Raw genomic sequence first — 24,927 nt, forward strand, 5'->3', positions numbered from 1 at the left:
CTATCACACTTGACAAAATTTGTAACTAGATTTTTTTAAATGTCTATTTTCCCACTAGAATATAAGCTTAATGAGGGCAGGAGCCATGTCTGTTTGTTACTATACATTGCCAGGGAATTCTCAATAAATGTTTGTTGAATGAAGAAATGAAACCGTAGAGACCTCTTAGGGTGTGCTCACCCCCATGTAGAATCAGTCCAGGTTCCACTACATTCCCAAAGCAGCCTGCTTCTACCTTCATCACTGTACTTCTTACATTGAGTTGTTCAGCGGAGTATTTACTATGTGCCAAGAACTGTCAGAGACACACTGTGATAGACGATGCCAGGTCCCTGCTCTCAGAGCTTGTGTTCTAGTTGGTGGAGCTAGATCGTTGATAAGAAGACACCAGATAATAATAAAGGCTCTCCTGATAACACAGAATGCCTTGATAAAGGGAGCTTGAATTTCTTATCTCCTTACTATTAACTCTCTGCCTCTGTTAAAAAAATTTTTTTCTTAAGAATCTCACGAGGATCACTGTTGGTCCACAAGTGGAAGATTAGAGCTCTCTGGTTTATAAGGCCAATGAAACAAACTATCTGAAATTAGGACTATTTAGAATATATGGCTGCTATTATTATTCCAGGGGAAAAAAAAAAAACTATCACCAGAAATTTATTTTCCCGAAAGAGTTTTGAATCCTGGCAAATGATCACAAAGATAAGAAATCTTATGTGTTGAACATAACCCTGGAGTTCTTGTAAATACTGTTAGCATGGGTGAGCTTCATTTAAAAGGGGCACGAACTGTTTCCTACCCAGACTTTACCTCCTGGGCCTAGATCCCTATTGTTGTTTTATTTCTAATATCAGTGACATCTGCTTAAAAATGCATAACCACTGACACACAAGACAGCCCTAATTTTGCATTGTAAACTCAATGACAAACAGTGCTGTTTTGCCAGCTGTTCCTGCAAGCCTACTATACCAACTTAAAAGCTTGTATTATTAAGTAGCAGTGAAATCCAACTGGGATATTGCCACCTTTAATTGCCTACTGCCAACCTGTTCAACTAGGTAAACCCCAGTTGTTTCTTTAAGCTCTCTTTCTCAAAAGTAGATAACTATCTTTGGAATTCCACTTCATGCCAAAAAACTTACACAACAATTAGGAGTTGCGCAATTATAATTCCAAGTCATGATTAAGAATTGTTTCTTTGGACAGCTATATGCAAAAGAGTGAAACTGGACCATTTTTCACACCATACACAAAAATAAACTTAAAATGGATTAATGACCTAAATGTGAGACCTGAAACCATATAACTCCTAGAAGGAAATAGGCAGTAATCTCTTTGACTTTGGCCTTAGCAACATTTTCTTAGATGTGTCTCCTTAGGCAAGGGAAACAAAAGCAAAAATAAGCTATTTGGATTACACCAAAATAAAAAACTTTTGTACAGCAAAGGAAACCATCAACAAAACACCAAGGCAACCTACTGAATGAGAAAATATATTTGCAAATGATAAAGGGTTAATATCCAAAATATATTTAAAAACTTATACAATGAAACACTAAAAAAAATAATAATGGGCATTACATAAAAACTAAAAATGGGCAGAGCACCCGAATGGATATTTTCCTGAGGAAAACATACAGACACCCAACAGGCACATGAAAAAAATGATCAATACCACTCATCATCAGGGAAATGCAAATCAAAACCACAATGAGATATGACCTCACATCTGTCAAAATGGTGAGAATCATAAAGATAAGAACCAAGTGTTGTGAGGATGTGGAGGAAAGGGGAACCCTGGTGTATTGTCGGTGGGAATGTAAATTGGTGCAGCCATTGCTGAGAGCTGTATGGAGGTTACTCAAAAAGTTAAAAATAGAAATACCATATGATCCAGTGATTCCACTACTGGGTATTTACCCAAAGAAAATGAAAACACTCATTCAAAAAGATACATGAATCCCTACGTCTACTGCAGTATTATTTACAATAGACAAGATATGGAAGCAGCCCAAGTGTCCATCCACAGATGAATGATAAAGAAGAGGTGGTGTGTGCCCCCCCCCACAGTGGAATATTACTCAATCCTAAAAAAGAATGAGATGTTACCATCTGTGACAACATGGATGGACCTCGAGGGTGTTATGCCAAGTGAAATAATTCAAACAGAGAAAGGCAGATACTATATGATCTCCTATGATTTCACTTCCATATGGAACCTAAAAAACCAAGTAAACAAACAAATACCAGACTCTTAAATACAGAGAATAAACTGGTGGTTGCCTCAGGGGAGGTAGATAGAGGATGGGCAAAATAAAGGGGATTAAGTTGTACAAACTTGCAGTTATAAAAAGTAAGTCACAGAGATGAAAAGTACAGCATAGGGAATATAGTCAATAATATTGTAAAAAAAGAGAATTGTTTATTAATCTTTTTTTACATTTGAAAAAGCCATATTGTGATGACTTTTCTTTACAGTGTGTCTTTGTTCCACATCAACTACCATCTCAACCTCTCTTTGGGGTACCTTAGATTATAGGCACACGTGTACTCGTACAGATAAATAAATGATTTGAAGTAAAAACAATGAAGGAGGAAGTGGAGGAAAGAAAAGAAGAAAAAGTTCATAGGCCAAGAGAGTATTTGATTTTCTTGTTGTATCTGGCAAGCTAATTCCTATACTGTTCAGATCAAGGACCTACTTACAAGCATGACATAGTTGGTTCTGTTTGTGGGGCAGGAAAGATAAACCCATCTCATTGCTCGAGAATTATTCCCTATATTAATTCCATAAAATGGATGCCTTAGCAGTCAAACAAACCTAAAAAACTGTGATCTAATACAATGCAGCATTGTGCATTATCTGTATCTAAGATGGGAACACTCTGATTTTGTGATTTTGGATTGAATTGAGAAAGTGGTTCTCAAACTTTAATCAAAAAGGTTTTAGACAGCCCAGGTGGGGGTGGCTCAGCGGTTTAGCGCCGCCTTCAGCCCAGAGCGTGATCCAGGAATCCCGGGATCGAATCCCACGTCAGGCTCCTTGCATGGAGCCTGCTTCTCCCTCTGCCTGTGTCTCTGCCTCTTTCCCTCTCTCTGTGTCTTTCATGAATAAATAAATTTTAAAAAAAAGAGGTTTTGAGGACTCTGGACATTATGAAAAATAAAATGGTAAGAGATGAGAAAAGAGAAAAGAGCAGATAAGGGTTACTTCCCAGATTGTCGCTCTGAGTCCTGCCTCACTTAGCAGTTGGTGGGTGGCAGGTTTTGCCTATGAGAAGGTAGTTGCAGGCAGGTCTGGGACATGTCTGGTGTCCAACCTGGATGCCAGGTGGATGAGCCAACCACTGTGAGCTCTGTCTTCTCCCAAGAAGCCAGGCTTTACGAGCACAGCAACTTTTAATAAAATACTGCTTCTTATCAATGGCTTTTTATTGAAAGGTTTTGAAATACATACCTAATGACATCTAACCCCTTAATGCTTTAACAGGATCTTTAAAAATGAACATATTCTGGGCGGGCTCAGTTGGTTAAGCAACTGGCTCTTGGTTTTACCTCAGGTCATGATCTCATAGTTGTGGGAGTGAACCCCACTTCAGGCTCTATGCTCAGTAAGGAGTCTGCTTCAGATTCTCTCCCCTGTTTACTCTCTCTCTTTCTCTCTCAAATAAAGTCTTTTTAAAAAAGAGCATATTCCAAAAAAAAAAAAAAAAGCATATTCCTACTTGCCCACAATAACATTATCGTACCTAAAAAATGAGAAATAAGTTATGAATATAATAAATACTCAGGTCACACTTAAATTTCCCCAATTAATTCTCAAATGGCTTTTACCAATCCTTTATCCAAAGCTGGATCTGCTAAGATATATTCATTGTATTCGATTATTTCTCAAGGCTCTAATAATCCAAAGCAGAGATACTCTGTTCAGTTCATGGCTATAATCCGTACCCTGCCCTAAGTAGGCTCTCAGTAGAGGACAACATCATGGTTAGAAGTAGGAGTTCACAGCTTGGCTCCACCATGTCCTACCCGTCCCTTGGTGGGTCACTTAGCCTCTCTGTGCCTTAATTCCTCATCTGCAAAATGGACGTAAGGACAGCCCCTACCTCATAGAGCTGCTGTAAGGATAAGTGAGTTAACACATGAAATGTGTTTATAACAGTGCCCTATGTGCGGGTGACTGTTACACAAGAGTCAATTCTTATTATTTGCTAATGAATATTTATCAACCTCAATGATGTACTTAATATGTGCCAGACACTTTAGGCATCAGCCAAACCTCTCTGCTCTCATGGAGCTTACATTCTAGTTGGGGTCAGGCAGTCATCAGGAAAAGAAAAAATGATTTGCAAAGTAAATATATAGTATGTTAGTTGGTGAGAGAAAAGCTGGGGGAGGAACCTAGGGACATTGGATGGTCTCATCTGTAAGGTGACACTTGAGCAGAAATCTAATGGACATGAGGGAATATCTTTGGCTATTTGGAGGAAGAACATTCCAGCCAGAGGAAACAGAACATGTAAAGACCCTGCCTTAGGAGTACGAATGATGCAGCAAGGTTGGGGTTTGAAGCAAACGGCCAAGAAGGAATTCTTGAGATGTCTTAGGTACAAAAAGGTGGTTTTATTAAAGCAGAAAACAACGTCTATGGGCAGAAAGGGCTGCTCTGGGGTTTTGAGGGCTGACCAGTTATATAATTTCAAGTTGGGAGGGGTTAGGGATAGTGCAAGTCTCTCAGGAATTTTGAAAGCAAGGTCATTTATTACTATTTAGTAAAAACTTAATCATGAGACCCTTCAGATCTTCACTTCAGACCCTTCAGAAGGATATCAGTGGGTCCTATGCTTGGAGGAGGACTACCAGCATATATCTTGTGGGGTATAAACAAAGGAAGTTTCTAAAGGAATTTTTATGTGTCAAAGGAGACTTACAGGGGCACCCAAGTGGCTCAGTGGTTGAGCATCTGCCTTTGGCTCAGGTTGTGATCCTGGGATCGAGTCCCACATCGGGCTCCCTGCATGGAGCCTGCTTCTCCCTCTGCCTGTGTCTCTGCCTCTCTGTGTGTGTGTCTTTTATGAATAAAAAAATAAAACCTTTTAAAAAAAGAATTATAGTACGTTATGATATTTTAGCATATGCAATACTGTTTTACTGTAACCGGTTACTATTCAATTGGTTTGCACATACATTTTTTAAAGAGGTTTATACTTTACAATGTACTATATCTATAGCTAATGAAACAAATGATTAAATGTGGTATTTGGGGCTATTTCTATCAAAAACAGGCATCAAAAAGGGCCCCTTAGGACTACATCTTCTAAGAATATTATTTCTATGGGAAGATTTGATTAGCTACATATTTATGACTTATGGCATCTTCTCCAGAAACATAAGTTACTTATTACAAGTGCAAAGACTACCCAAATTTTATTATATGGTATTCCATGGTTCAATAACATTTTAAAGGTGGCATTCCAAATTTCTCATGCCTTGCTCCATGGCTTACCAGGAAATACTAACTTCTGGGCATGCAGGAGAGTCATCATTCCCTGGCCGCCAACTCATGAGGGTAGTTTATAGCAAAGGGAGAGAGGTCATAAAATTAGCAATTGGCCCATGTGCCATAAAAATTGGACAGAATGTCACCTTTGGCACATGCTACTGCTATACCCTGATGACTACAGCACTGTGGTATACTGTAATGATAACACAAACATAGTAAAAACAAAAAAAAAAAGCCTTTCATCACTGGTAAGCTATTTCTTCAAATATTTTAATTTTAAGGGTACTATGTGCTAGATGGTAGACATACGTATCTCTGTGCTGTGGGAAGCTCACGGTCTCTAGGTGGGCATTCTACAGTATGAGGAGCGCCATAATAGAGGTTTAGAAAAAATGCTCTGGTAGGGTTAGGGGGGCACACTGGAAGCCGGGGCTTTGTTATTACCAGTAAGTACATCACCTCTAAATTCTGTTTCAAGCACAGCTGTCTGCCCTCTGTGTCCTAGGCTGCCAGCTTGCATAGCACATCCTTACAATAATTCTGCAACACTGTAAGGACCTTCACTGACCTCTCATCATTTCACTATTTATCACTTTTGCCTTACTGTCCTCTTCCTTCTTAGCTAGGTTAGGTTGCATGCCTGTGACAGAAATTGTTGCTTCCCTACCCAAAACCCATGCCCCCTTCTGCATTACTGACAACTGTGGTTTTGTTCAGGGTGGCACACACCATGAGGAAGATCCCTCATTTCTGAGCCTTCCTTGCAGCTAAGTATGACCACGTGTCCCATCTGTCCAGTGCTCACCGAAGCAGCAGTCTCCTGGGGATTGATTCTAGGGAATGTTTTGCTTTCCTGATGAAAGGGTACAGTCAGGGCACCTGGGTGGCTCAGTGGTTGAGCATCTGCCTTTGGCTCAGGGAGTGATGCTGGGGTCTCAGAATCCAGTCCAGCATCAGGCTCCCCATAGGGAGCCTGCTTCTCCCTCTGCCTGTGTCTCTGTCTCTCTCTCTCTGTCTCTCTTAAATAATTAAAATCTTTAAAAATAATAGTAATAATAAAATGTTGGAATGAATGAATGACTTTTGTGGGGAGTAGAGGAAGAGAGATGGAGGTTAGGGGGAAGTCTCCCAGAGGACGTTGTACCTGACCTGAGCTCAAGTTTGGGAGTAAAAGTGTGCCCAGAAGACACCAAAGAGGAGAGCAGAGGACACTCCCAGAGAGGGAACAGCTCACTTACAAGGTGGAGAGAATGTATGGATGTTCATGAGGGAATGGAGACAAGGGGGCTGGAAGGTAGGAAGGGGCCAGATCATGCCCCCCATAAGGGAAACCACTGGGGGATTTGAAAGAGGTAAGAGACATCTCTTAATTAGTGATCCAATGTTCAGTCTTTCTAGAGGTTATGCAGAAGATGGATGGGCAGAAAGGAGACCACATAGCAACCATCACAGAGGTCTATGTAATAATCAAGGAGGGCAAACCAAAGCAGTGCCCGTGAGGATTGAGAGTAAAGGATCTGAGAGACAGACAGGAAGTTGCATCAAGAGTGTATCACCCAACATTTTTTTTTTTTTTAGATCTTATTTATTCATAAGAGACACACAGAGAGGTAGAGACACAGGCAGAGGGAGAAGCAGGCTCCCCACAGGGAGCCTGATGCAGTACTCGATCCCCAGACCCCGGGAATTATGACCTGAGCCAAAGGCAAACTCAACCGCTGAGCCACCCAGGTGCCCCCAACCAACATTTCTTTACAACACAGCAGCACACTATGATGGAAAAAGACTTTGAAGTCCGAGACATAAATCAAATCCTGTCTCCTCACTTTGGGGTTGTAGGACCCTGAGAAGTCCCTCAACTAATTATCCTCAATGGTAAAGTAGTAATAATATCACATACTCCCTCATGTCCTTTTATTCTCTTTTTAAAAGATTTTATTTATTTGAGCGAGCGAGAGAGAGAGAGAACCCAAGTAGGGGGAGGACGGAGCCATAAGCAGACTCCACACTGAGCACAGAGCCTGCCGTGGGTCTTGATCCCACCACCCTAAGATCAGGACCTGAGCCAAAATCAAGAGTCAGATGCTCAACTGACTGAGCCATCGAGATGCCCTCCCCTCTTTGTCCTTTTATTATTTTTTTTAATTTAAATTCAATTAGCCAACATAGTACATCATTGGTTTCAGCTGTAGTTTTCAATAATTTATTGGTTGCATATAATACCCGGTGCTCACCACATCCCTCTGGTCCTTTTAAAGACTAAAGCGAATCAGTCGTGCATTAGGACAGTACCCACCTATTACAGTGCCTGGCACCAAATGGGTCTGAATAAATGTTAGCTCTCTTCCCCCAACGTTTCCCATAGTCTACAATTCAACTCCTATAGTAATCAGAAAACAAGAGGGGCACATCTGACTGGAAGTAGTTAAGTCTTAAGGTTTTGTGAACCTGAGGCAGTTAGGCAGCAGCTGGGCAATTTCGAAGCAGCTTGGAGTTAAGTGGTGCTGTAATTGTGGGTCCCTTCCAACCCTAGCAGGGAGGTAAGAGGGGCTGTCCTAAAGCATACAGCGCTAGAGTTGAAACAATAACCCAACAATAAATAGATTTGAATCACACTTTAATTTTAAATACGACTTTTTACTTTAAAAAATTGTTTTTTTGGACACAAAAATATAGAATGAAATCCATGTACCAACGTCCAGCGTGAATAGTTACATGATTTTACAGTTGTTATTTCATCTCTTCCTCCATATTTTTTGGTGCAACCTTTTTTTGTTTTTTAATTTATTGATTCATGGGAGACACAGAGAGGCACAGACATAGGCAGAGGGAGAAGCAGGCTCCCTGTGGGGAGCTCAATGGGGGACTTGATCCCAGGACCCCCAGATCATGACCTGAGCCAAAGGCAGACGCTCAACCGCTGAGCCACCCAGGTACCCCTTTGGTGCAATCTTTTAAAGCAAATCCCAGAAATTGTATCGTTTTACCCTTAAGCACTTCAGATAAGGACTTTAAAAAAAAACAAACCCATAACTATTATCACATCTAACACATTTAACAATATATTAATACCAGAGAATTCCCAGTCCCTGTTCCGTTTCCCCCAATTGTCTTATAATTGTTGTTCTAATGTTTGCATGAAGATGTAAATAAGGTCCACACAGTTCATTTGCATCTCAGTTTATCCACAACATTACCCACTCATTTAAAAAATGCCACTTATCTGCAGAAGCAAACCAGGTCATTTGTCATTGAGTTTTTCTTTGCTGTTTGGATTTGGCTGATTGCAATCTCATGGTGTCATTTTATGTTTTCCTCTGTCCCTAGTATTTCTTGTAAACTAGTGGCTTTGTCTAAAAGCTTGACCAGATTCGGGTAACACCTTTTTGGCAGAAATAGGTCATAGGTGGTGCTGTTTACGTCCCCTTACAGGATATCAGGAGGCAATTTCTTTTTTTCTTCTAAAGATGTTAAGATTGATCAGTGAGTGTGAGTATTACTGGCTTGATCTAGCCTTTATAAAATTCCTCTAATGGTATTAGTAACCACTGATGTTTGCCTAAATACATTATTTCATTAGGGATTGCAAAGCAGTGATTTTTATAAATTCCACCATTCCTTCTGCATTTATTGGTTCTATGAAGAACTGTCCCTTACCAACTCTTTTTTTCTGAGAAATCTATTTTTCAGATGAACCACAGGATAAACGCTTGATACTTTCCCTTTATCTGCTTTCAAACTAATCTATCAATTTTATCAAGTAGTTTTTTTTTTTTTTTTGCAAGAGGGGGAAAAACATTAAGAACTCATGGGTCTTTATATATATGAAGTGTTTCAATCCGTTACACTCATTATGTTTTGGCCAGTAGGCTCCTGAGTAGTGCTTTATCATTGCAAGATATTTACTGTACATTAGTCATGTCCCTCACAAACAACCCCGTGAAGGTAGGTATTATTACCCAGCTTTACAAATGAGAAATCCAGACCACATGGCTTGAACCACAATTTGAGGTCTATTCTTTCCATTAAATATAATAATGGTTGGAAGAATTAGAGTGTTAAAGGTGACTGGATTCTTCCTTTTTTTTTCTTCTGGTTTTAAGATTAAACAGTAGAAGTCTTTAACCAGTGGGAATATGATATTAAGCAGTATACACTTTAGAAGGCATTACTTGGGGCAAACACTGTTGAGAATAATGTTATGCTGATAATACTGTAACTTAGTAAATAGCCCGTCTCAACTTTGTTTGTGAAGCATTTCGATTTTGATTACTCTGTGTGGGATCTACTGCTCAGATGTATGTCATTTTATGGTCTGCCCATGTCTGGGGAGCTGGTATTACACGCTGCCTAGTGTTTTTAATTCAGAACTTCTTTGAATAGAAACCTTAGCCTCTTATGTTTAAACCCTCGTTTTAATAGCATAAGCTATTTCCTTCTTAGATAGCTTTGTGGGCATAGTAATAAAATAAATACCACAAAATCACTGATGAGATGAAAATTGAGCTCCCTGCTTCTGTGCAGCCATGTAGGTAAAACAGTAATTGGCTTTGATAATAACTTTTGTTCTTCCAAACCAAAGTCTAAATGAGAGTCACATTTGATATATCTGCTTGTAATTACTATCAAAAGGAGAGAATTCAAGGTTTAGATTGTTTAGTGACATAAAGTAAATCACTGCCTTTTCTTGATCAATTTAAGAAAAATTTCTGAAAATTATTTTTGATATTCATCTTACTGTTGGTAAAAGTTATCTTCTGGAGTTTGCTCTTCTGCTTAATGGAATGATTGATTTTGTTTTTCTTTTTTAAATTGACAACTATTTTTCTTGAAAAAAATCTTATTACTGGGTCTGCTAAAGAAGATTATGCTTTTAAGTGTTTTCCTATATATCTCTATAGGTGGTCTGTGAAACACTTTTAGGTTATGAATGTATTTGGTAGTGATTTGTAGTGAAACCATTTGATACATCAATGTTATTTAAATGTAGGCTCTTTTAATAGGTTTTTAAAAGGAAAATTTCATCATGTGTTATTACTATTTTGGTATACACATGTTTTGGTGCCAAAATAGTAAATATTAGAATATTAATAATTTTAAACAACCTCTCCCATTGCTTTAGAAGCCAACTAATACATAATTGGTATTACAGCCAATTCTTTTGGTCTTTTCTTTGGGATTTCCATTTCCATTTGGATTTCTTTCCATAAAGATCTACATCCATTGCCACAGAAATACAAAAAGGAGCAGAGAACTGAATTTTATGCCACTTTTACCAATGATTCTGTATTTGATAATATCCTCCTTCCACCACTACTATAGCCACACAAAGTTGATGGAGCATAATAAAACTAAGAAAACGGCTATGGCCCACCGAGCCAATGATTCCAGAATTAAAAAGTTCTAACAAAGCTTAGACATGATAGATGAAGCTATTACCACCAGTGTATCCTGGGTTCACATTTTAAAAACACTCTAATTACAGAAACCACATCCAGTCAATATAATACATATTAGCAATTTCCTAATCCTTAGTAGGATGGAAATTATTCTGAAAGTTTAATTAAGAAGAAAAAATTATGTTCAGGTATTAATTTCAATAAAAGAAGCACTCCGCTTCCATGCAAAAGCCCTGGAGTAGTGCTGTGAGTGTGGGTTACCCATAGAAGGAAAGCGGTTTATAAATAGGCACTGCATTGTTTTTGCAGCCCCTGTACTTTCAGGAGAAGGAAAGAGATATGCTTTACTTGCAACCTGTATCCCTGCACGGGTTAAATAAAGTGGACAGCTGAGGGCAGTTATTTAGAGATTTGGCTTAAAAACTGCTATTAAAAAAAAAAAAAAAAGGTTTGGAGTCTGTGTTAAAAAATAACTTATCTGGACAGCCACACATTCCGTAGGTATTTCTGGAGGCTTCCCCCTCACTTTGACCTTAGGCACAGCCCATTTATGAATGTGTATGATCAAATAAATAACTAGTTCATGAACTAATCTTCCTGATTGCCACAACCATCTTAACAATTGCACTAGATCACCCCCAGAACTAAGACTTTCTCAAAGGAAATTTTTTTTTAATTGCTCACAACACCTCCTTTTTCAAAAAGTCACAAAGGCTGGGTATTTTAGGATTCCATTTTTATAAAAGGCCCAGAATGAGTACATCTAAGAGATAGAGAGTAGACTAGTAGTTGCCAGGCCCAGAAGGAGGAGCAAATGGGGAGTGATTATTAACGGGTATGAGGTTTCTTTTGTGGGGCAGGAAAAATGTTCTGAAATTAGTAGTAGTGTTTGCCCAACTTTGTGAATATACTAAAAGCCACTGACTTACCTACTTTTAAAGGTGTGAATTTTATAGTATGTGAATTATATCACATGGCCTCAGAAACTCTCGGTAATGTCAAATTTAAGTGTCAGCTTACCTTTGAGCACCAAATCATAGAATGCCAAAGCTGGGGAGGGTGTGTATGGCAGGGGGTGTGGGGGCGGAGGAGGGTAAGGGCAGAGTTTGGAGGGTAGGGGTAAGGTGAATAGTTCTTCAAGAGACGCTCAAGTCTAATTGCTGCATTTTGCAAAGAAACTGACTTTCAAAGAAGGAAAGTGACTTACCCAAGGTAACACGCAAGCAGTCCAGGGGAAGGCAAGACTGGAACCTAGCTCTCTCCTCTTTTTCACCACCACTGTACTATCTTCTCTGGTGGTTTATAGTTAGGCATCTCAGCAGTAACTAATTTGAATTATTTAAAATGAGGAACACCTGGTTCAAGCGCCATCCTTTTATTTTTTTCTAATGAACGCACACGTTTTTCCTATAGATAGCAAGATCCCTGTGAAGGAGTAAATAAATGTGTTGCGGTAAATTCACCAGTCCAAAGTGAGATTTACCTGTAAATGTCCCTTGAGGAAAGTGGCCACATTAGCAGACCAAGAGAGCCCTCTACCTGTGTATTTGTAGTATAGATTTCATTGGCAAAATCCTTGACCTGGAAAGCTAAAAATAAATCGAGACCAGGTAATCTGGTCCTTTGTCCACCTTGGTTGGCTTCTGGTATTATTTTGGAGCAAATGAGTGGTGTCCAAGGATATATTTGTTCGAGTAATAGGATACACAGAGGAAAATCTACAGAAAGTTCCTTTTCTGTGAATAAACAGACCAATTAGCAGCCTATATATATATGTATATATATATATAATTTTTTGCAATAAGAATGACGTTAAAATAATTATTTTCAAAGAACTTCACATTCCTTTGAGAATATTTATGTCAGTAAGCATTTTTGTTCATTCAGCATGAAAGTTTCATTGTTTCTTTGTTTCAGCGAAAGATAGGGTTGAATGTAAAAATCATGCAGGATCCTGAAAACATTCACCACAGAGCTGCTGTAAATGCGAACTATGGAATCAGTTTGCCATATATTAATCAGAGAAAAGCATGTGTAAGTAATGAGTTATTTTAATGAGCTCTTAATTTTTTTTTAAGAATCAAAAGTCAGATATTTTAGAAGATACAATGTAGATTTTAAGTAAAGATTTTGATCCTTAGAATTTTGGGGGGATGAAATGGAGAGGCTTTCATCCTGTTTATAATCACAAATGATTAAAACTGTGTAAATCTATTTTTTTAAAGATCTATTTGTAGCCCATTCAAATTTCTCTGTTTTAGCTGATGTTCCTAAATAATCTGGTATCATAATTTTAACAAGGATGAAATAATTTAACAACAAAAAGAATGAATAGAGAAATTTTACATATTTTATTCTTCGATAGTTGGCTTACCACCAGAAAAAAGAATACAGCAGCATTGTATCGGCTTCAATGGCATATAATCATCCAGGACATAAAAATTAAGAATATTATTCTAAATCTGAAGCAAGTATGGATTCATTCTCTGTCAGCAAAATTATGGGCGGGAAGAATAATCAAATGGAAATTGGCATTAAGTTATCTCAGAGTCTGTGCCTATATTTGCCATTGACTGGCTGCAAGGATTGCGCTTTCTATGTTGTGGGTTTTTCTTAGGAGATTTAAAAGTAGTGCTTCATTTTCATTGAGAAATTATTTGATTTGTGATTATTTCTAATACTGAAAACAACCACTGAGGTGACACCTATACATTTGTAAACACATTCTTAACCTTTGGCTTCTCTCAAAAGCTCTTAAATGTACACTTTGGGAAAATCAAAACTAAAAAAAGGTGCATTTTAGAATTAGATTGCAAAACCATTTCTAACCAGCATTAATCTTCTAAATTTCCTGCACAGACATTTTCATCTGCCTACTTCATTCGTGTAACTCTGAAATATATTTTTTAGTTTCTTTCTTTGTGCTTTATGTTATTCTAACAGGTTTGGCTTAAGAGCACTTTATCACAGAAATACTTCTATAGCCTAAGAAATAACCAGAAAGTTAGATATTTTTATTTCTGCTGAAACTTTATTTAAAATGTCACTGTGAATAATGTGAAAGGGTTTTTATCTGCTTCCCATGAGCCCAAAGCCCTTGAAATAAAAATATTATTTCTCTGGCTGCACAGACGGAAGCAGATTTCTCTTGTGTTGTTGTTGGTTCCCCTCCTTCAATCTAGAATTAATATTGGCTTAGCTGGTGGAGTGCTGAGGCTTTGTAGCCCAAGGCAACTGCTGCATTTCCAGCAAACTTTTCCTGATGAGTATGGAATCAAAGTTTAAAAAGGCACATCTCTAGAGTTAGAGAGGATTATGCTTGATTTTAATGAATGTGAGTGACAATTCAGACATAAACAAGAATTCAAAGTTATATCCAAAATTTGGGGCAGAACCTTAGCCATTTGTTATATTTTTTCCTTAATTCCTAAGAGGATGAGTGCTTTGATTATTGTGCCCATGAACTTCAAACACAGAGGGTTTGGGAAAGCACTTTGCCGTGCATGATATATAGATAATATACACTCATTTGATGTATTAAAGATCCTTTTTTTTCCCCACTAAACTTGACTCCATGAAAATCTACACCAGAGGGCTTCAGAATGTATGTACCTTATATACATTTTGCTCAATCTGACTGTTAGCACTTCAATCAAAATAGTTGATACTATCGTTTCGTGTTGTTATATGTATATATGATGGTAGTAACTGAAAATCAGTATTTTCATTTTGGATTTATAAAAAAAGAAACACTGTGCCCAAAAGTCCCGTTAGAGAAATATTCCGGTATTGGTTTTAAACAATCACATAGAGCATTTGGGAACAGATACAGTCGTGATTTACCACTTAACAAAAATGTTTTTGAAAGCCCTTCCCCAAACTGAAGCGATGTGTCTAGTGTTGTGATGTATAGTTAATTAGAAAGGCAGCATCAAGGCTAATCGCTTTTTAGAGCTACTCTAAACACTCCAAGGGGATGATGATTTGGCTGCCGAGGGCCATGTGTTTCTTACTTCTTATGAAATTTGTCAAAAGCCTGTAAATAATCTTTGACATTTTTGACAGAGCAAATTTGAATATGTAGTTGATTTACATGATTAGTTCCTAGAAACTGGTATTTTCTCCATTTTATGAGAAGTATATCCTTCTTGATCATAAAGGGGCTGGTGCAGAGATTTTAGAGCATTGAAAGTACATATACCCTAGACACACACGCACGCCTTCAGAATTTTATATCCTGTTACTATATGTAAAATCAGTACTTTTACCAAAAAAGTACTAAAAGTGGAACTCACTAATGATTTTTTCCAATATCTTAAATCTGCCAAATTATACAATAACCACAAGAGCCCTCTAACAGGTTTTAGAGTAGAGCCTCAAAGGCAGGGAGAGACAAGAAATCTCTGATAAATCAGCTTTGTACTTCCTCACTGACATGCAGTTCCAGTTAGACTTTCCAATGCAACACGCTACACAAAATTTGACTTTGATTTATTTCACTTAAATAAAAAAGGTTTCTTACAAGGCTTGAAACATGTATCTGTTAGCATGAATTTTAAAAGAACAATTATGAATGCATAACAAAATAGCCAAACAAAACATTGCTTTGAATCGCTGCACAAATAACTCTGATTATAACTGTTATGACCTAGAAAAGAATCGTAAAACCATTTTTCTTGTTGGCAACATATGAGTTGCTGTAGAGTTATATGCAGTTCTTTGGTCCCACTTTCCAAATAAATAAATATATAATGCAATGTAAACTTAGAATCCTTTATTTATTCATGAGGTTGAATTTAATACTATTATGATTTCTCGATTTTATGAGTCATACGTTATGCGGTGTTTTTCACGAACTTAGTTGGGTAGCAACCACACTTCACAAATCATAGTTTCATTCTTTACTGTTTCACTTGGGGTGTACATAGTAATCTCTCTCGTGAAAGTACATCCATTTCTGAAATGATAAAGTAATGAAAAGTGAGGCAATTGTGTTCGTGTCAAATGATTAGAAGAAGCACCAGAAGAAAGGGGCGGGGGGGGGGGCTGTGTTTGGAGGGGCGGGGTGGGGAAGAAGGACTATTTCAAAACATGATTGTGTTTTAAGCCCATGCATATGGCCACAATTACAGTCACAACGTAATTTGGCAATGGTAGCAGAATTAGATTTAAACAAATTGATGTTACACTGCAGTAATTCAGAATGAGCTTGTTGCATTTATAAACCATAACAAGAAGCAGAGTGAATTAATAAACCCTTCTTGTCACTAAAAATAAAAAAGGGAATAATTGCTGAGCCGGAGTTAACAGATGAGTATAGTCAGCATCCTTTCAGCCTAGATATGAGAAAGTGAAGGTCACCCCCATCTCGGATGACAAAGAGGGAGCATTTTGTTGGTAAACAAATTAATCTTTTGAAAGGTCGCCATTTGTTTTAAGTTTTTATCCAGTTCTTGTCATCTGGAATCAGAGATTGACTGTCATTTCACCAGGCAGGGGTGCAGTTGAAGCAGACAAAGCTTGCTTCTGTACATATCAGCATTCCTTGACAAAACTCGGTGCCTGATTGTGATGCTATGGGCTGCTGGTTTACAGCTGTCTCCGGACAAGAATGCAGGCCCACCCCTGAATTCCAATAAGATGGGGCCTGCATATTCCGCCTGCTGTAAGCTGGCCCTCTGCCCACAAGTAAAATGTATTGTAGTTCAAGCCAGCAATTATCTCTTTTACTTCCTTCTGTGCTGCTTCTGTTCCTTTTTCCCAAAAACAGATGTGGGTATTCACTCAAGTTCTGCGTCTATTCTTTCTCACACCTGCCGGGTCAGAATTTTGACAGAGGTAGAGTCCGAGGGAGCCAGCAGACAACAATCAGATGGAGTTTCTTTGAGAACAGTTTAAGGAGAGAATGTTGGATTTTTTTTTTTTTTTTTCCAGGAAACGTGGAGTCAGCATCTTGGTCCCCCTCCCTTTCGCCAGGAGCATTTGGTAAATTAAATTAGTGGAACAAAAGGAAAATAGCTTTAAAAGACATTCAGAAATGCCATATCCTATTTATGACACACGGTCACTACCCACACTACCCACAGCAGCCACTTCTGTCACTCAGAAGAGCTTTCTCTCCAGGTTGCTTAGAGTTTTCCAGAGAACAGGGACTCCTCGTGTTCCTCCTGATTCCTAAAACATCTCCCACCAATATGGCAGTGGTGGTGGTGGTGGAAGGGGTAGTGTCTTGCCTTTGAAGGTGGCTGCTGTTTAGCACTCTAGTTCCACCTGGGTTTTGCGTCCTGGAAAAGCTGAAGGATGTGATGGGCCTTTTGTCATTGGCTGCTTTCGGGATCTGTCACGAAAGCCCTATATGACTCTGAGAGTAGGAAAAGGCTAGGCTAGAAGTTCCCTAACTTCTTGAGAATGGTGTTTCCTGAGTTTCTGTGCTGAGATGCAGCAGGCTTTCCCAGACCAACCCTATGCTGAACTCCAAGCACTTGCTAGTTCTCCCTGGAGGGATTCTGGGTCAGACTGCCTGGGGTGAATCTTGCCGGACAGGGACCCCCCAGAAATAGCCTGCATTGTTTCACGGGGAAAATGTCCATAATAAGAGTATCTCATAGGATCATGTTGAGATTTAAATGATAGAATCCAAAGCACTTAGCAAAGGTCCCAGTACAAATAAGTGCTCTGGAAACAATAGTTGTGACTAATAGCAATTTTCGCAGATTGTATTGTGCCATGTTTTATATTGGCTTTTAAAACTTGCATTAATGTAGGGGCTGAGGGAGAGAACCAAAATATTACTGAAATAGCTGCCAAGGATTCTACTTAATACTTCCTTCGATGATGCCTTCCTTCCCTCACTGTTATGAGGGCAGAGACCTTGCTGTCTGTTCCATTTGCCTGTCTTTCAGATCTTCCACTGCCCCAAGCAGTGTTTTGCACATAATAGGTGCTCAGCAAAGGACTGGTCTGTCTCTTCCTGCATCCAGTCTCTGATTAAAAACTAAGTGACCCCGATGCCAGAGTCTAGGAGTGAAGAAACGATGTTGCCAAACTGGTCCCCCTGGGTGTACCCTGGTTGCACAGGGCATCCTCCCACTGAGCCATCCTAGAGAATCTTCCTAGTGAAACATCCTTGCTCCTGGATTCCTGCAACAGCCTTGCCACCAACTAGATGTTTCCAAGAGCAAGTTACTCCACCTTGCTCATTCCCATCTTCCTGGGTTATAAAATGGGGACGTTGCATTGGAGACAGTCTGGTGTGGTGGGAAGGGTGTGGAGTCCAGTGGATCAGTTTGGGTCCTATCTGCCATATTCCAGTTGTCCAACCCCTGGCAAGCAAATGCAATCTTAAGGCCTCAGTTTCCTCTCCTGCAGAGTCAGGATAGTGGTGCTCATTAGGCAAGGGGGTCCTGGAAATTACAGATAAAATAACATTGCTGGAATGTAATAGGTACCTAATACTGCTCGTACCTTTGTGAAGAATGAGCTAATATTAGAAATCTCATCCTTCCTTCCCCTTCTTCACACCTGTGCTCCCAGAAAAGGATCTGATTTGGCTCCTTTCACACTCCAGTATAAATGAGTAATAAGGCTTACTGATGTTGTTTTCAAACTGTTTTGGGAAACTCCAGTGAGTTTCAGGGAGACTGCAAACATTTAATGCATATTTAATTTTTTTGATAAATATTTGAACCATTTTAAATTGCAATAAAGAACAACACAGACATACTTAAGTTAGGTACCAAATCTTCATACACGCTAGATACCATCCATGGGTTAGTTTGTGCTGTCAGGTCACTTGTGTGGGTGCGTGGGCGTACGCACACATGCACATTTGAACTTCTTACAAAGGTGTTTTTTAATTAGAGTATATCTTTGTATGAGTCACATTTTGAAATTCAGATCTGCTCATATACACTCCTTAAGAATCATACAAATAAATAAGTGAAGGTTAAGTAAGCAAATACACGTCAAGGTCTTAAAGCAGTGACTGGCCGCTACGAACCATTCAGCTGGTGTTAGCGTTACAACACATGTGTGTTACTGTGCATTCAAAGCCAGGCAAGTTCTCTGGAGCTCACATTTGGCAGCATAATAATCAATGGTGCAATTACAATAATACACATCGCACTGTGATAATACAGCATCATCTCGTTGCTAATTTTAGGTTTGACTTGGTTCTCACCTGGTCAGAAATGTGCTGTACAATCTCCATTTGGCAGTACAGGGTTGCCGTGTTACTTTGCTTACAGCTGTACATGAGAGGTCAGCAATAAAACATCCTCTTAACATTTGGACTCAACATGCAAACAAAATCAGATTGTTCTGCAGTTGAGTGACTATCTGAAATAGGAGGGTTGCCGAGATAACCGAGAAGAAATTTAAATGGGACAAGATGGAGTATCTTACAATGTGACAGGACGCATTTGAAAAGTACTTCCAACCCCTCAATCATAAGAGCACTTACTAAACTGTGCCAGACACTGCGCTAAGGGCTTTCCGTACACTCTTATACCTATAAAAACAGGTGCTATTATTATAACCATTTACACATAAGAAAAGTGAGACTAAGATTAAGCTACTCACCCAAGGCTATGAAGTAAGGAAGGGGAGTTAGGATGCAAATTATTTATGAAATCTACTGGACAAATCTCAATAAATGAAGTACCCACCAATCCTTAATTACTAGTTGTTAGATATTGTCAGTGATTCCATTTTGAAATGAAAAATTCCTACTATTCTTTAAAGCTTCTGGACGATTTTAATTGAGGGAATTCCTGAGATTATAAACACCATATCAAATTGTTAGCTATTTGAAATTCCTTATCCGTTGGTGTCAGAATGTTCTCCATCTTGTGTATGCAAGAAAAAATACAGAAATAAATTGTATGCTGAGGTGGATGTAAGGTGAGAGTTATCATCTATAAGTCTTGACTTCTTAATTTGCCTTCATCAAGACAATCTCACTGTTTCCAGTGTTGATTTACATATAATGTACTTATTTGCATATATAATTCAACATATAGAATTATATTAGACTGTACAGAACTTGCATTTATTTACATATCAGCATTCTATTTAAGGTTGCCTTTGAAAAATAGCTTCCACTCCTGAAAATAAATTTGGAAATCTTTGGCATGGAGTATTACTTCTCCCATGGGTTTTTGGTTTTTAACAAGAGTAAATCCTCTATTTAATTAAACCAAAGGAGTTAGACTCTATTAAGGGATTTCAAGCATGAGTGGACAGGGAGAAGGGAGATTTGGGGATGTAGGAAGAGAGCCTTTCACTGCCCTGGCATCATCCCAGGTCAGCAGCCACCTGCTAACCAGCTAGCCTTGCTTCCTGATGTGATCTAGAGCCTTTGTGCTTTGTGACTTGGGCTTTGGACTTGAGTTTTGGTAGCTAGGAGACTATGTTGCAAACCTCATAATTGCACTTTGAAGCAAAAATTACGTAGTTAGTGAAGCCTGATTCAGCTCTATGATAGGTTGAGGGCATCAGGGGTCCATGGATAGAACCATATTTCAATATACTTGGTTTCCATTGTATACTGTCTTATGGATTTATGAAAACATTATTCTGAGAAGGTGTGTGTACATGTCACCAGAGTCCCAAAGGGATCCCTGATCTCCCCTCCCCCACTCCCACAAATTAGAACTCCCTGTGATAGATTTCCTTCTCTTTCACACAAATATCCAATGTGGGGCAAAGTGTATATCAGAACAGAGAGGTGTACTAAAAACTCTGTAATCTCTATGGATAAATGACCCACTTCTCTTAGTGGATGGTACAGGAGACCTATCAAAGAAGTGGATATATCCACTTATGAAAATCTACCACTGCAGATTTTCATAAGAATTGCATCATTGTGAGAGAAAATATAAAACCTCCTGCTTTCCTCTAACCACAGTGGCTTTTCCACTACAAGGAGGAAAAATGGAACTGCTACATAAGAGGTAATACTTGCATTTTTAGAATGAGCATTCTACTTGGAATGAAGCAAAGGAAAACTACTATAGCAAGTAGCACAGTAACATTAGCCACAAGAGAAATGGGCCTAATAGAATTGTTTTTATCATGGCCCAGGTTAATTATCCACTGAGAGGTACTTGAGATGAATAAATACAATTGCTGTGTTCTCCAATATTCTAACCCATTGTACCTTAAACTGTACTTGAATTCAAGTATACATTCCTAGCCTTTTAAAACCCCATCGGTAGAACAGAAGTAAGTACCCATAGACTCGAGTAATTCACCCTATACTTTCTTTAAAAGCATCCCCTCTGAATCAGAATGTGTAATGTAAGCCCAGAAGACGCTTATTTGGAGGAGATCCTTCTCGTTAGGCCATAAAGTTGGGACAATATGCCACCAAAATATCCAATTTATATAGTCTTTTGATTTCCATCTCTATCTGTAATGATAGCCTGAATAAATCTGTTTTGTGGTTGGCAACCACGAAGTCTAGAAGCAGCCGTGAGCATTTCAGTGGAAAGAACCATAGACCAAGAGGAGACTAAGGGGACGTGGACACTAATCGGGCCCCACCACTGCTGTAATAGCCACGCTGTCATGAGAACATCACTGAGTCTCTAAGGACTGAGATGCCCCACCTGTATTCTGAGAAGACAAATTGGCTTGTTCAGAGTCCTTGTCGTCAGGGCCACCGCTCTGATTCTGTGATTCCCAGATCAATGCTGCCTTGGCACCTTGGGAACTGCCAGTCTCTCAGGGGAGACAAAGAAATGATGGGTGTAACTGCCCCGGGGCAGGGAAGGGTGCTGCATCAAGATAGGCCTTGGAGGAGCTGATGGGTGTGGCTGAGAGGAGAGGCCTGCTTTGGAAGCACTGGAAGCTCTACAAGCAAAGGCAGAGGTCTCTGTTCCTCTGAACAGAGAGGGTGGCTTGGAGCTTGCCCTAATCATCTTGATTTTTTATAAAGGGAAAAACCCAAAAGACATGGCTGGATGGGTAAGGCCAATGGATGGTTGGCCTTGAATGGGCTACTGAAATCTACTTGTGTGATCTCATCCTTGATCATAAAGAGAAGGGCTGAAGGCAGTTACTGAAATTAGATCACTATTCCAGATGCTCTAACTGAAGGTCAGCTTTAGAATTCTCCTGAACAATCTCTCTACTTGATGTCCTCATTGGTTATTAAACTTTATTTCCTCTCTCTTTGGCCATAAAGGTTTCTCAATTAGATTATCTAGCGTTATCACTTGAGCTTGCTCAATGTTCATGAACCGGCCTATTTAAAGTTCTACAGGCAGCCTTCCCCCTGACCATTTACATCCAGCTCTGTCCCTATAATATGAATGGCCACTCAGAGCTGCCAATCTAGCCAGATGGATGCCGAATACTTCCCCACTGCTACCTAGGGCTCTACAGGAACCCCATCCCTAATCCTCACATCTCACCTCTCCCTTCAGCATTAGTCCAAAGCAGGATCTGGGGCAAGATTTGTGGAGGCAAGAGAGCCGGGGAGAGCACCAGGGTGACCGACTCCTGGCAAATGCTGTCTGCCCTCCCCTCCTTTCCCCCCTGCATACCTTTTCCACACACCCCTTCCTCACTGCCAGTTACCAGCCTCAGCACTGGACAGTGTGAGCCCCACCACCCCAATATCACCTACTTGCTAACTCACTCCCAACTGTCCATGCAAAGAAATGCCTGGGGGACTGTCTTCATCTGAGTGTCTTCTAAGTTACAGAGGTGTTTCCAAACTTATCTGTTTATGCTAAACAGAAAAAAAGGCAGAGTGTTCACGGGAGAGGCTTTTTTTCTTCCTTTTTTGCTCTTAGTGAGAAGTAAGAACCCTAAGAAAATGTCCAGCATTCTTTTACTTAGAACAGGAGTCATGAAAGTAAGTCCAATGGGCCTGGGACGGTGACAACAGACCGTAGTGACTGGGTGTAGCACTAAGTCTTTATCACTGGAGTGCATTGTTATGGAGACAGGCCTTCCCTGGAGGAGGCGGCCACTGCAGCTCTAGCCCTATGGCAAGGTTCTCAGGAGAAGCTGAAAATGCATATTCATATTTTTGGTGAAATCTCTTGATTCGCAGTTGTTTGTTCAGATAATTTTTAAAAATCCCACGTAGTTCAAAGAAAGTGACCTCCAGTCTACACCTGTATTGCTGGTCGGCAATTTGCAGCTTAGAGAGCCCAGGAATGCTACTAATTTGCTGCAACCCAGGGTGCGACCCTTGACTTTACAGGATTAGAGATTTCATTTTGTCTGAGTTCGATCAGTCTCTGGGATGCAGCTGAACTCATAAGAGACTGACATATAAACTGGAATGCCATTTTATTTATTCTAAGAAGAGCTGTAATGGTCAGACAAGGCAGAATGTTCCAGTGAGCCTGATCTGCTGAGCACATTGTATCCTTCTTAGAAAGCTATATGGAGGCCCAGTCAGAAGGCTGCTTAGTGAACAGGGAAACTGACTGAGGGTAATTAGTCGGATGATCTTCATGGTGAGCAGCATCACACATTTATAGTCCGATGCATCCATCTGTGAAGCTCCTCCTGCCAAAGGGATATGAATACATCTCTGTGGAGTGCTTTATGGACACTGAGAAATTCTAACTCTCTGATTCAACTTTTTATAATAAATAGCCAATATCTGCTTGGACTTGACTCTGTGAATTCTCTTGCACTGTGCTGAACTTCTCATATCTGTGTCTACATCGATCCCTGTGGAATGAGTGATATTACTCCCATCTTACTGATAAACTGAGGCATAGAGAAATTATGTTACTTGCTCCAGCCATGCGGTTAGTGACTGGGACAGCCCAGATTCAAATCCCAGCCTATGTTCTTAACCACTGCCTTTCTTTTTATAATTTCCTATAAAGGGCCACTGCCTTCAATTGGCACCTAGTTTCTCTGACAACACTAGTCACACGACATTCCATTCGGGGCCTGGGTCTTTTTTTTTTTTTTTTAATTTTTTATTCATTTATGATAGTCACAGAGAGAGAGCGAGAGAGAGAGAGAGAGGCAGAGAGAGAAGCAGGCTCCATGCACAGGGAGCCTGATGTGGGATTCGATCCCGGATCTCCAGGATCGCGCCCTGGGCCAAAGGCAGGCGCCAAACCGCTGCGCCACCCAGGGATCCCGGGGCCTGGGTCTTTTAAAGCAACTTGGGCCCAAGCAAATCGCATTGATCTTATACTCATTTTTTTAGCTGAAGGCTCAGAATTGGGGATAGGAGTGGGGGAACATGTCTCCTTGTCACTACTCTATCTCCCTGAGTAATTGGAGTACCCAGAGCAGGAGAGAAACCCTGACTAGAAGAAACAGGAGGCATGAGGCATCAGGAGGAGAATGAGAAAGATGAGAAGAGAGATGGGGAAAAAAAACAGTAATGCAAAGTACCCTTGGGGATTTCTTGGTGAGATACCCTGTTTCCCTATCTCCCAGGGAGAGCCCAGGCAAGTTACTCAGCACTGGACAGTTTCTGAAGCCACTGTGGCCACTTAGAGCAAAAGAATTCTCCTTTCCCCATGCTTGGCTGGTGAGAGGCCCAGATGTGGCTGGTGGTCAGGTTCAGTTGTCCTACTATCTCATGTGACCTAAGCACTCTGTTTAATATGTTCCTAAGAAAATTATCTTCTGGGTTTCAAAACACTGTTTTCCATTTCTACCCAAAAGGGGGGGGCTGATCCTTGTAGAAAGTTATCAGGAGACACTGTAAAGTGAAAACAGGCACTGACCCAAGAGAGGTAGCTGACCACTGAGAAAACATTCCAACATCCTCCTCTTGACCCATTTAAAGATATATTGGATACCTGATACTGGATTCATGTAATATAACCATAGTTTAGGGAGAAAGAGGATTGACTTTCTGCCAAGGATTTTTACAACTGTACCCCTCTCATTATGGAATTACCATCTAACCTAAAACATTGAAATCCCAAGGGAAGATGCCACCATTTTCCCACAGACATAGGTTTATTATTCTATCTACCCATAGTTTCAACTGTAGGACCTAAACTTCCATCAGAGGGAAGATCATTC

The 24,927-nt window shown here is 39.8% G+C and overlaps 1 protein-coding gene across 22 annotated transcripts in view; it reads left to right on the forward strand.

Moving 5' to 3' along the window:
• Positions 1-24,927, forward strand: part of IQCH (IQ motif containing H) — a 214,018-nt gene that overhangs the window by 22,138 nt on the left and 166,953 nt on the right. For 19 of the 22 annotated variants that reach the window (XM_025472384.3, XM_035708685.2, XM_049104104.1 and 16 more), the window contains one exon: positions 12,823-12,939. The exons of 1 other annotated variant lie outside the window; for it this stretch is intronic. In XM_025472384.3, coding sequence (XP_025328169.1) covers positions 12,823-12,939 — 117 coding nt within the window. Of the gene's footprint in view, positions 1-12,822; positions 12,940-13,270; positions 14,509-24,927 lie in introns of those variants that run through there. 2 more of the 22 variants (XM_025472392.3, XM_035708692.2) reach the window with 2 other exon arrangements.

Source organism: Canis lupus, chromosome 30, assembly GCF_003254725.2.
Source record: "Canis lupus dingo isolate Sandy chromosome 30, ASM325472v2, whole genome shotgun sequence".
NCBI lineage: Eukaryota > Metazoa > Chordata > Mammalia > Carnivora > Canidae > Canis > Canis lupus.